Raw genomic sequence first — 14,043 nt, 5'->3', positions numbered from 1 at the left:
CAATTATTGGACTATTCTGCCGTTATTGTTTGCGTGAAATTTTCTCTTACTGGAATAACTATTTTATAATTTTTTTTAGTTTTGAAATTCATTGCTAACAATCATTGAACTATTTCCGTCATTAATGTTTGCATGAATTTTTCTCTTTACTGGAATTACTATTTTATTATTTCTTTTAATTTTTAAATTAGTTGTTAACGATCATTGGACTATTTCTGCCGTAATTGTTTGTATGACAAACCAATATTATAAAGTGTCCAAGCAAAAATTTAAGAAGTGACAAGATGAAAAGGAAGAATACAGTCTGATTAGAAACATGGAAAGGAGGAAATCACTTCCAGGGACTTCAATACTGGAAGCGTGAGCATTATTCCTTCGCTCTGGAATCTCCTGGAGATGATAAACACGCCATGGAGAGTTAATTGTGGCTGGCGGTGTTAAAAATGAGAAGAGTGCAACTCTACCCAAGAACTTAAATCACGGTACTTATTTATTAGCGTTAATTGGCTAACAAGGCTCTTAAAACTTCATTGTTTAACAATTTTATCAAAGAAATTATAATAAAGTGACAAAAATAAAAGTTTATTTAACAACTTTCAGCGCAATCTATAATAATCAAAACAGAAGTAAGCAAGTCAGCGCAATTCACAATAAAAAACATAATAGCTACACTGGTTATAACTACGACTTTATTGTTGCTTAGGCATCCATTACAAACGAAGGGCTAATAAAATGTTGTTTTTTTCTTTAATGAATATTGTAACTTAGATATTTCATTCTAAAATATAAAAATAAAAAAAACAATTTTTGGCCAAAATTTTGCACACACACACACACTTAAAGAGTACAAAAATTCACCTTGACTCGGTTTAACATATTAAATTGTTTTTGACGCCATAGCTAATAACTAATTAAGTAATGCCGATAAAAGAGTTTTTAACCAAGAAAGAAAGTTTATGAATAATTTAATGTATGTATTTTTTATTTTGCAGTTAATAGTATGACCGTAAGTTTTATCATCTAGATTGTCACTTGTTTATGTAAATATCAGAACTAAGTTTTGACTTTCAGAAAAGGTATTTCCGGAATACTGTTCGACTAGGAGCGAATTTGCGGTGGGAAATATCCAATAGCATTCAGCCAATCAAACGGTCTGGAGGGTAGCTGTTCGCGTCGTGAAAGTTTTCTAGGGTTGGTTGGAGACCAGAGACGTCGTTCCCGGACGAAACTTATATTGGCAGCCTTTGTGGTCGAAAGGGGGGTGGGGGAATTAGAGCGGATAAAGCAGTCTGGCGAAATGACCTTTACTCGAAGATTGGCGGAGAAGTGGGCCGTCGAACAGCTCGGGCCTGTTTAATGGGACTGTTTTGCTCCAAAGAGAATTCTAACCGCCGCTGCTTCTTCCACGCCATGCCTCGGTGCTAGGGTTCAGACGAGGACGAAACAGCCTCGAGAACTTCAGATGGAGAGGATCGTAGCGTAGTGCCTTCAGAACTAAATCACGGAATGTGCACAGATCGACGATCTGCCTGCGAGGTTTCGCTCATAGAAACTTTGTAATTTACAATGTGCCCTAAGTTGGTTGGTAAAATAATAACACTCTGAATGCGTTTACTCTCAGTAAATTAACTCCGTTTGAACAATCCAAGCGAAATTACATGGATTATTTCTCTAATTATAAAAAAATCATGTTTTTGTTTAAACAATTTATATAATCTTAAATAACAAAAAAATTTTTTTACATTAATAGCTTACTGTTTAAGTTTCCAGTGATCTAAGAATGCTTACTTAAAGAGTAATCTAAGAAGTCTTAAATAACACGTTGTGCATTTTCTTAAAAACAATAATGATTTCAAATAATTACAAGAGTTGATAAAATATATATTATGATAAAAGTGTACTTAAAGCTTTTTTGAACAAAAATAAAAATTTTTGTAAAAAATAATTTTTATTTTCATGCGTGGGTATAAAGAAACCATAAAATAGTTAAATTTTAATACTGCTTTAGTAAAAACAAAGTGTTTTCCTTTTATTTTAGAAAAAAAAGAAGTTATTTTTGATGTTACTGTAGAACCTTCTCAAAAAAATCCTTTATTCATGTCTCACCATTAAAAATGAATTGAATAAAATGTCTTAATCTACATCAAGAGTGTATAAAAGAAAGGTATTTATATTTTATACACTTTGTTACAATGACCTTTATGTTTATTGAGTGATTAAATCAAATTTTTCTATAATATTATACTGTGTAAAAATAAGAATTTCAAACGAATCCGTAATAATTTTTGTAGTTTCTTTATCCAAAAGAGAGATGTTTCAAGAATATATTTAGAAATCTAAAATAATTCGACTAAACATTAAATTTCAGCATAACCTATTTTAAACAGATCGCTAGAAACGTGGTCTGCTAGCCAGGTCACCGAACCATGTGAGACGCAACGCAGATAAAAGACCATCTATTAGCGCGACCGCGTTCTAAAAACCACCTCCTTTCCCCCCTTCGCAATTCCCCATTCCCTGTGCCTTCCTCAAAAGTTCTGGCACATTTCTGTCTCAACCGATGGTTCGGCAGGCTCCCAAGCCCCAGCTTATAAAGGGGCGTAACTAGGACGCCATGGTTCTGGAAAGCTTATAGTGTTAATTCTCATTTGTTGAAGCGACACTCTGATGGGCTACGAGTTCTTTCCAGAGCGTAACTTTAGAGGTATATAGGTAAAGGATAAATTCAACCTGCGAATTAGAGTGAAGTGAAGAAAGTGTGTGACCTTTTTGGCGAGCGATAACGGGCGAGGAAAGACGGAATTCACGTGTGAATGTTGGAGCATCGGGAAAGGTGTCACTACGTGGCGGATCAGTGGGTAGTGCGAGACAGTGTGTTGGGACCTAAATGCGTGTGGTAAGAAACGAACAGTAGAGAGAGAGAGAGAGAGAGAGAGAGAGAGAGAGAGAGAGAGACTGTCAAGCCCAGCTCCAGTGGTGACAGTAAATAGTGGACTAATGAAATTGTGGTTAGGTTGTGGACAGTCATTTAGAGTGTTGTAATTTAATTGATATTGAAACTATTAGTTAGTGAATAAACTCTGATTAATTAATTTGCATAGCCTTCTGAATCTGTATTTCTAACGTGACAAAATATTAGGCCCAAAATTTATTTTAATGTATATATTCCTTTTTTTATTTGAGGAGTTCAGAAAATATATATGTCGAAAACATAGTAATAATATGTTTCATTTCAATATAGCCACTATGAATAGCTTAAAGTATAATAATTATCGTAAACCCAAATTAAAATGTATTTTTAAAGAGGCAAATTTTCCACACACTGAGAAATTTTAATAACACTAAATAAAGTGTCTATTTTGCTGTATTATTACAATTTATTTTATTATTTTCTCAAAATTAACTAAAGGTAATTACTTCAATTGAAAAACTGTTTTCTAGAAAATATCATCAAAATTTATCTATACATCTAATAAGATTTAACAAAACCGTGCTTTAAAATAAAAAAAGAAGAAAATTGTAATGACCTTTGAAAATAAGATTGCGCTTTTCGGTTCCAACTCTTCCCCCCTTAAACAACTCATTGTTTTGGAAGTGTTTCTCAAGAGCGTTTAAAATTGAGCACACTATTATATATGCGGGTGGTAATCAAGGCTGAGTAGATGTTTGTTATTGCTAGGTGGTCGTGTGAGCTACTGCGGACTCTCTAGTGGTGACAGAAATAACTTTAGATTATTTTCTATACGAAGCAAAAAAACAAAAAAAAAAAACAATAAATTCTTTTCACGGACTTCCTTCTGATCCGAACAAGGTGAATTAATTATAATTTATGCAGAAATAAAGTCCCATCCACTTGCTCAAATATTTTATATATTATTTTTTTTCAAAATAAAAGTTTAAGTATTAAAAAGCAGTATAAAATTTATTTTTATTTGAATTTCAATCTCAGGTGTGGTCTATCATGTCTCAGTCTATATGAAAACTAAAAATAGTCTTATTTTTTCCAACAAGATTGCATTTAATATTAAAACAATATAAATTAACTTTTTCAATCTTTAAATTCGAAAAGACTACGGAATTGGGTATCTAAATCCACTGGAAAATTTTCGTTACATGTTTTCTGAAAGTTTCTTTTCCCACAAAAGTAGTTTTAATTATTTTTTTTTTGCGTGTTTTATAATGAGGAAAAACGCCTCCAGCGTTCGTACTCTTAAAAACCTTTCTTCTACTTGTGAAATTACGTCTGGCATCGTATTTCAGAATTTCAGTTTATTTCCATCTTCTCTTTCACTCTTTATTTATTATTATTATTTTTTTCGTTTGGAAGTTTCGCGTTGAAAACTTCAGCGTGGCGTTGAAGCGCGCGCGAGGTCTCGCCCGGAGAGACACTCGCCGACGGAGAATCGCGTGGAGGAAGAAAGGCCACGAGAAATAGGAGAAAGAGGAAGATGGAAAACTTGCAACTAGCTGCGAGGGAAGAAATCTCTCCTTCGCTACGACGAGACGAGCTGAAAGCGGAAAGAAGAAAACGCGGTAAAGGTTCGTGAGACGTAGCTACTCTTCTTGCGTGCGGCTTGGAAGAGAACGCAGAACGCTAATGGACAGAAAACGAGGAAAGAGAGATACAGACGAACGCAAAGAGATAAATGTGGGTTAATAAAGCTTTTGCGCGCGTAGAGATGCAGTCTCCTTTTTTTTTGTTACGTTTTCACGTGGAAAAAGGATTGAAATGACAAATTCGCAGTCATTAATGTTCGTGAAACGGGCAGAACTAATGTGTCGTGGGAAATGTGGCGATGAAACAAGGGCAATGAAGAAACCCGGAGATAGCGGACAGAAAATATGGAAGTTATGAGAAATCTTGCGTCTAAATTGCGACAGTAATACATTACGTTAGATTCACACTTTTTTTTTTCAGTGCTGTATTTGTTTCACCATATTGATTTTCGTGAAGACATATTTATTTTAAGAAATTTAAATTAAGAAATAATTGTATGTTAAGAATTATTTTAACTTTTGATTTGACTTTAACTTAGAATATTTCGTTTTAACATTTGTTATTACAACTTCTGAATTTTATCTGTTGATTGATGAAGATGGAATGTCTTGTACTTCTGACTTCAGCGATTTTTAATTTATATATTTTAGACCGGCAAAAACTTCCCTCCGCTTAAATCACAGAATAAATTCAACCATTCACTGACATTGAATTAAGTTGTCAGTTTTTTTCAATTCTTTGAATAGTATAGCTTCCCTTTCATTTGAATTAAAGTATATTGAACATTAATTTAAGCTTTTTGGAGATGGAAAATTTACGCGTAAAAAGGTTAAACTTAATGATTAAGCCAAGATTATATGTAATACTTATAGGAAATATATGATGAAAAGCGCTCCCGAGGTAAGTTTAGAAATTATGGTTGTCACTGTCTTCATCACGTGTGAATCGAAACCGCCAATACTTAACTTTAAATCTTAAGATATTTTTTAATTATTTCTATGTTAAAACTGGCGAAGTATAATATTTTAATATATTTAAGCAAATTCAGTGGCTAACAATTGGAAGGAAAATTAAAGTAGCATTTAGTAGTTAAAATAGGTCAAATACCACCACTGCAAGTAATTATATTCAAGCAATTGAAATTATTATATTTTCGTTCGTTCAAGGCTGCAAATTGTTCGTACAAATTATTTACATTCTAATTTTCTAGATTATTATATCTATATTTTGCGACCATCTAAGGACAATATCTCTTGTAAAGGCCTATTTTCGAATTTGAAAAAAATATATATACTGCGGATATTTTTGTTTAAACAATCCTTCGAAACAGTAAAAATAAAATATTTAAATTATATTTGACGTGTTTTTTTAAGGGGTTACAGAGTGATAAATAAGTATATTTGGTGACAGGTGGATCAAGTTCCTCATGAAGCGCATTGGAAATGAATTCAACGTGGGATGGAGGAGGAGAAGGGGCTGATAATATCAAGTGTTATCACTTCCCCCCCCCCCCCAGCGACAACCTTTCCAATCTAAAAAGTTTTCCTCGGTCCTGCGCTGGTTGTTCCGCCCCTATCGGACCATGCGACCACCCTCCTTTACTGCACCCCTGGAACACTTCTCTTTCAACCCCTCATCAATCTCACCTCGCACAGGGTTTCCCGTCTCTATCTCACCTCCCCCCCCCCTCCTAGCGTGTGGTAAGTTAGTCCACGTGGCGTACCTACCCCCTTCACCAAGCTTCAGCGGTGGAACAAACTTGTGTTCCGAGCGAATAGGCGCCTCGGGTAGAACCCTCCTGGGTGTTGAAGAAGGGATGGTTGAGGGGCGGGGAGGGGTAGAAGGTTCTGCGATCGCGGTCAGCTGGGCCCAGCTTCCTTTCCCGAAACCCACAATACTTCAACCGCCCTAAAACGAACACCCCCTACCCCCTTCTCTTACCCCCTCCTGTCCACAGCTGCACGCACACACTCGTGCGGACCATTCTTCGCAGGTTCGCCGTTCCGAGTCCCCACGACCGCTGCGGTTTGCTGGTTTTAACTGGACCAGGGGAGTGCGGGGGCGCGCGGAACGGACAAAGTTTTGATCATGTCACAGCATCAGGTATTGCGAAGGGGGCGGGGAGAGGATGCACGAGTGAAAACTGCCAGTGTTTTTTTTCCCCGACGAGCAACCCCGTGGCGATTCAATTACCGTCAAACCTGCTGACGACGCGTTTGCGACGAACCACGGAATGTCTCTCGGGAAACGACGAACATGGTTAGGTACAACATGTTTAAACGATTAGAATAAAAAATATGTTAAATAAAAAAAACATATTAACGAGATTATCAAAACTTAATGAAGATACTGTTTGCATGGGAGAAAAAAAAAACAGTGTGCAACTCACAGCCATATACGGCACTAAGTATACCTATTCTACTAAGTTTTTAGTTTTTAGTTGAATGTTAGATCGGTCATATACAATTATCTTAAAAACTTAAAAAAAATTTGTTGAATCAGATTTCCTTAAATTGGCTAAATAAAGAGCAATGCAATATGAATTCAAAATTAAAAAATTACATTAACCAAGTGGAAATTTAATAAGGTGCTTTTATATACCAGCAAGAAAGGCTATCTACTAATCCAACAGGTAAAGGAAATATTGTGAGCGGTTTATATAAACTTTTATAAATAATATGTGTTTAAAAATGTAATACAATAAAGTTAATAATAAAATTTTCGTTTCAACATATTTTTTGGTATTTTATACTTCTTACCTCTCGATATAAAGCATTTGGTAGGAGCAATTTCGTGAATGTAAAGGAAGTCGATTGGAACGTAAATGTGGCCTAAAAATGATGCTGCCATCTGTGGAAGTCTCAGAAATATCGAAAAGATGGCGGACACGTGTGATGTATCCGTACATAATATATATATTTTTTAAATTTGGGGATATACTAAGCGTATTGTTGTGCCAAACTAAACTAAATGAACATACAAGTATCCTTTAATACTTACTGTTCTTATTTATATTCATAAAACAAAAACTTCACAACTTAAAAATTTGCATTACAATTTTTAAAATCCTAGTTTACATTACAATTTAGAGATAGCGCAGCGTTAGCCATAGTATGGCGTCTGAAATAGAAAATTTCTAAATATCACCTTTTAAAAAGTATCAATGAAAGCATCTCGGGCTACTTTTACCTGCACGCAACTGTACATGCGCACTGTGAGGGCGCTGCGAATTGTGTCTGCTTGCAGAGCATGGGACTGAGCGGGGCGGGTTCTGCGCACGCGAGTGTACGAGCATACTGTGAGCGCGCCGCGGGTTGTGCCTGTTCGCAGCGCATGGGGACTGAGCATGTTCGGGTTCCGCGCACGCGAGTGTACGTGCATGGTGTGAGCGCACCGCGGGTTGTGCTTGTTCGCAGCGCATGGGGACTGAGAAGGGCGGGTTCCGCGCACGCGAGTGTACGTGCGTAGTGTGAGCGCGCCGCGGGTTGTTCCTGTTCGCAGCGCATGGGGACTAAGCAGGTTCGGGTTCCGCGCACGCGAGTGTACGTGCATGGTGTGAGCGCGCCGCGGGTTGTACCTGTTCGCAGCGCATTGGGACTGAGCGGGACGGGTTCCACGCACGCGAGTGTACGTGCATAGTGTGAGCGCGCCGCGGGTTGTGCCTGTTCGCAGCGCATGGGGACTGAGCGGGACGGGTTCCACGCACTCGAGTGTACGTGCATAGCGTGAGCGCGCCGCGGGTTGTGCCTTTTCGCAGCGCATGGGGACTGAGCGGGACGGGTTCCACGCACTCGAGTGTACGTGCATAGCGTGAGCGCGCCGCGGGTTGTGTCTGTTCGCAGCGCATGGGGACTGAGCGGGCCGGGTTCCGCGCACGCGAGTGTACGTTCATACTGTGAGCGCGCCGCGGGTTGTTCCTGTTCGCAGCGCATGGGGACGGTGCACGGCGAGGAGCTGCCGTACGTGTTCGGCGCGCCGCTGGTGGACGGCTTCTCGCACTTCCCCAGGAACTACACCAAGTCCGAGGTCGGGCTGTCCGAGTCCGTCATGCTCTACTTCGGCAACTTTGCGAGAACGGGGTGAGTGAAATTTTTCACGTGTAACTTCCAAAACCTATTTGAACTTTAAAAAAAAGCATTTAAATTAGGTATATATATATTTTTTTTTTGTAATATATATAGTTTTCATTATACGGATCGTATAGCAGAAATACCGCACGTAGAATAAAAAAAAACTTATAAGGACTCACTCAAAAGCTTTCTTTTGTGAGGGTCAAATTTCTTGATATCTGTGTGATAATGATTGTTAGGCGCCTAATGCCTAAAAATGAATATAACAAAAACATAAATTTAAGTACCAAAATATTTATTAGAAATTACATTTTTAGTTTGGTAAAAGTATATAGAAAATAATAAAAAAATATTTGAAAAATGTTTTTAACGAAAACCATCTAAAAAAAAGCTGCATTCTTGTTTTTTTTCTCTCTGGCCATTCAATAATATTTCCTGCTGTGGATTCGATTCAATATGCACCAGGAAATGCAATTATATTGCCCGTGCGATTCGTATAAAGCTCAATTAAACTTAGTTTTCAACAATATTAGCGTGCTACAATTTAAATGTGCCTTACATCTGTTTAAGATAAATTCAATCATATCATCAGCGCTGGAAAATTTACACAGCAGTGGTTGGTATATTCACATATTCAAGTAAGGCCAACAACTTGAATTACAATAAACAGATATACGCGGCCAAAACGTGATAAACTAAGACACGGCTTGCTACTTACCATTAAAAATGCTAAAAAATTGGTCTCGTCAAAATATGACGCTATGCCCTTTGCATTTTATCTTTGGACCACGGACTCGGCAGCAGTGCTAGGAGGAACAGGATAGCAAAGAGCTATGAAAATGTTACACAATAAGCACATGAAAACAGAATTCATTCAGTGGTTCAGAGTCAGTCAGTGAGTTAGTGATGAGCGTGTTTATTTTACGTATAAAAAAGGAAACACAAACAATAACTCACTGACTAACTACTAGGTAAAACATATAATAAATATTGCAAAAAACTATTACATTATTCTATAATGTAAAAAATAGGTTGGTAACTGCTTAAAAATATTGTGGAAATGGACCATAAAAAAATTCCGTGGGAAAAAATAATAATACTTTAGTGTCTTCAAAGCTACTCAATGCTTATTTTGTTTTTTCGTCTTAAGTGTTTTTTGATGTTTTCTTCTACAGACATACATGTGCTTTAGCAATGGCGTATGTCCAAAAGCTTACATCAAGTCATGCACTCCCATTGCACAAATCTTTCAAAGACAACTACTCATGAGTGTTTCTGTTTCCGATAAATGATTATTTTGTAAGGTCAAAATTTTACTTATTTATTTAATGACAAACACATTTTTAAATTGATATTTACAAACAGAACCCATAATTATATTTATTTTAATTTCGTTTACAGACCAGAGCTTAAAATTTCGTTAATGTCTTGCACCGATTGCCGTATTGCATAAAAACCAAATGTTTGTTACATTTAAAGGTATATTAATATGTATTCAGCATGTTTATCACGTGTTTTACTCAGCGGTACCTAATTGCTTGATTCACTACTTCCTAAAATCTCCAAAAAAACGGCATCCTTAAAATTTATTTTAGAATTTACATGTCTGTGGTGAGTACTGAAATTCTTGTTTGTGGTAGCTACAATTAATTGATAATAAAACTATTTAGTCTCACTTCAAACAAGTTTGATGTCACCCGTACAACACGGTAGCTCACAAATGCGTGGATGTTGCGACTGGGACTCCTGCGCCGAGCTCCGCACCACAGCTGGCAGGCGACCGCATATTCATGAAGCGCCTGGCTTGGCATGCTAGCCCGCACGACAGGTGTGTGTTCTGTGTCCGCATCCCGCCCGGGAACAAGGGGACGTGGCGACGAGCGATAACCACGCTATCTGCCTGCCTCAACGATGACGCTGTTCCAGGCGAGATACGCGGGAAAGTTTACACTGGCAAGAATGTTTATGTTTAGGCATCGTCCTTTTTCGAAGTTACACTTCTTTAGTTGCGTTATGGGGAAACAAATTATGGGAGTTAATCTTTTATGATGCGCGCGCACCATGCAACGAAATGTTCGCAGGTAGATGGCGGACTCACATGTATGAGCATTAACATATAAATAACCACTTTCATAAAATTTAGCCGACATAACAAACGTATTGGTGAGCCAATTGAAACTTTGTGATAGTGAAACTACCCTAGAATATATTTGGTAAACCTAAACAGTAACAGTAAACAGTAATTTCATGTTTTAAAAATCTTTAGGATATTTCCATTACAAGCTTAATTACATCTATTATCTTTCTAATTTTCCGTCAGGCTTCGTAGCGTAGTTTTTTTTAGTGCGTAGGTAACAAAATAAAGTACCGTGGTTCAAAATTCAGCGGGGGAATTTTTTTTTTAAATACTGATTACCTGCTCATATAAATTGTGCTTTAATCAAATATATATGAATTTCATTTATTTGTTTATCGTATTGCTATAATATTATTTTATACACGTGTTTTTACTAGGTAATATTGAAAACTGAATACTTATTTAATTTAGTTTTGTTACAATAAATTTCAAAATAGTTCAGTGTCTTAAATAAAAAAAGAAGTAAAACTTCTAACGCGTGGTCCTAATAAAAACACTTTTTTTAGTCATCTTATGTTTTATTTTAGTTATATTAAAAATACCTACATAAACATAATAAAAAACACTAAAGATGTGGACATAATTTAAAATACATGCATAATTATTTGTTCAGTATTATGAAGCAACTTATATAAAATAAATTTACCAGGGAGTATAATTATCTGCTAGAATTTTACACGCAATAAAAATATTAAAATATTTTACGTCACAAACTGGAAAAAAATCTTTAGTGCATCTCTACACCACGGTTCGCCATTTAAATACAGTTTGTATATATAACTACTTAGTCTTTCATTTGTCACATATTATTTAAATATATTTATTAATATATTTTCTTCTAAGGTGTTTCAAAAGTTTTTTTTTCTTTACGGAAACACTGTCGAAATATTCAGAAAATGTTATTCACTTCTTTAGGTAACCTCCCACGGTTTGCCAATTTCCAGTACATATCAAGTTTATTTAATATTCTCTTAGTCCCTTTTACGTATCGCTCATATTGATTTGAAACCAGCACATTGCAATAATTAAAGGTTTATTTGGATTTATATATGCAGGATCTTACGCAGAATGAGCACTAAAATTAGTTTTAAAATATTTGTTATCGAACTTTGATATTTATTATATTTTTAACTACATATATTAGCTAAATTTAAAATTTATATTAAGCAAATATATTATAAACAATTAACCAAAGTAAATTCCCGCCTCAAATTTTAAAGGTTGATGAAATGACTTACATCATTATATCATTAATATTTTATTCCATGTAAGTTCGAAATATGATTTCTAAATTTCATAATAAGGTGGTAAATTATGTAATTTCACCGTTGCTTTTCTGTAAAACTTATAGTTTTTTTGTCACTTATGATAGCTGTCACCGAACTCTTGTGGACATTCGATATGTTTTACAATTAGGAAAATAAAATATGACTACGATCTTCCAGTTCATTTGTTAACACCTTTTTACTAAACGGAGGGCCGAAAAAATAGAATTACTCCTCATCTATACATTATAGAAATAATAAGTATTATTCTTTTGATTGATATATAACATCTTAGCTCTGAGTATACGGCATTTGACAATAGTAATTTCGTGAATGCGTAACCACGGTGCTGCCATCTGTGGCAAATGGTGCGAACCAAAGTTTTAAAATAGAAAGGAAACTTTAAAGTGTTAACTATTTAATGAATTTCAACATGATGGATAGTATTTACTAAAATTACTTGTCGAAAATCAGGTCTAAAGTTGAAATTCAGTATTTTGACGTGACAACGTCTAATAAATCGATGAAAGCTGCACGCACGAAATAGTGTCCCGTTACGCACATTGTTCCGTTACGCTGTGTCACGTTACCCTCATTGTACGCTTGCGCTGCAACTATCTCTCTTCCACTCGACTGTTTATAAAGTGAAGTGAAAACTTAATGTGGTTTTCATTGATTATTACAACAACAATTTCGGCAATAAAGGTTAATTATTCTTGCATTTAAAAAATATGATTACTAGTATAATTTCAAGTATTTATTCTTTTATTATTAAAATTAAAATGATTCAATTTTATTCATAAAGTATGCAATCACATCATCCATGTTTTGTTATGACGTTGTCACGTTAAACTATCGTCCGTAAACCGACTTTACAGAGAACCAATTTTTTTTTTCAAGTCTTTTTCGCTTTTGTCCGAATCTTTTCATTACACAGTCAACGTAGCTGCTCCGACACCGAATCCTAGCGGCGGGTGTTAAAACTACTTGTGATTCGTGTCTTGAAATACAGCTGAAAACTAAATTTTCGTATATTTAACACGGTCGTTATTATTTTAAAAATTTCTACGTTAAATTTCGTGTCCAAGATTCGTATTATAAGTGTATTTCCAACATAAGAGCACATGCATTTGCTCGTTACCAATTTTAGATGTTACACATCTCTGGCGAGTACTGTGAGATGCTATCTCTTTTTTTAATATTGATTTTAAGCACCTGACAAATATCAGTTAGATGTAAGAATGTTCCGAGTATATGAAAGTATGTTTTGAAAAAAAAGAAAAATTTTACTACTCGATTTGCAAACAAAACACATCAAATTAGGTTTATTTTTATCCTAATTTGATATTTTGAAGTTTCAGGTAGGTATTTTAATTTGAGAGACTAGGTACATAACTTTTTTTAAATAATATTTTTGAAACTTAACGTTTAAAACTGAACGAATTTTTGTAACCTCAAGTAAGCCAATTTATACTGTTATATGACACGATATATAAAAGATTTGGTGAATGAGTACTTCGGTATTGACGTGATAACGTCTTATAAATCGATGAACGCCGGCTGCACGCACGAAAAAGCATGACTCATTGTCACGTTCTGCCTGAGCCGAGCTTGCAAGAACCGGCCAACCACCGTGCGAGAAAATCTTCTGTAATATCAAACAGGTTAAGGCGGGCTTTTTAAAAGCTTCAATTTAAAAAAAAATTGATTTATTTGTCCAATTTCGTCTTTTCAAATTAACAATTTATTGACATTGATTGGATTTCAGTTTATTTCTATAACTAATTGATTGTGATTATATTTAAACAATTTATTTAAATTTAATTTTCAAAACCGGTAAATGATATTTGAAAATTGAAAGGTTATGCAATTTTTCATCAATTTTTCTTATGACGTTATCACGTAAAATTATCGTCCGTAAACCGACTTTACAGACAACCCCCATTTTTTATGTGACGTCTAATAAATCGATGAACGCCGTCTGCACGCACGAAAAAGTGTCCCGTTACGCACATTGTTCCGTTACGATGTGTCCCGTTACGCACATTGTTCCGTTACGCTGAGTCCCGTTAC

The 14,043-nt window shown here is 35.6% G+C and overlaps 1 protein-coding gene across 1 annotated transcript in view; it reads left to right on the top strand.

Moving 5' to 3' along the window:
• Positions 1–14,043, top strand: part of LOC134532389 (neuroligin-4, X-linked-like) — a 222,089-nt gene that overhangs the window by 194,011 nt on the left and 14,035 nt on the right. The window contains exon 6 of the mRNA XM_063368824.1: positions 8,426–8,577. Within this exon, the coding sequence (XP_063224894.1) occupies positions 8,426–8,577 (152 nt within the window). The remainder of the gene's footprint in view (positions 1–8,425; positions 8,578–14,043) is intronic.

The sequence above is a fragment of the Bacillus rossius genome, chromosome 5 (genome assembly GCF_032445375.1).
Source record: "Bacillus rossius redtenbacheri isolate Brsri chromosome 5, Brsri_v3, whole genome shotgun sequence".
NCBI lineage: Eukaryota > Metazoa > Arthropoda > Insecta > Phasmatodea > Bacillidae > Bacillus > Bacillus rossius.
Note: the sequence above shows the minus strand (reverse complement) of the source record. Positions and strands in the feature narration are given on the sequence as shown.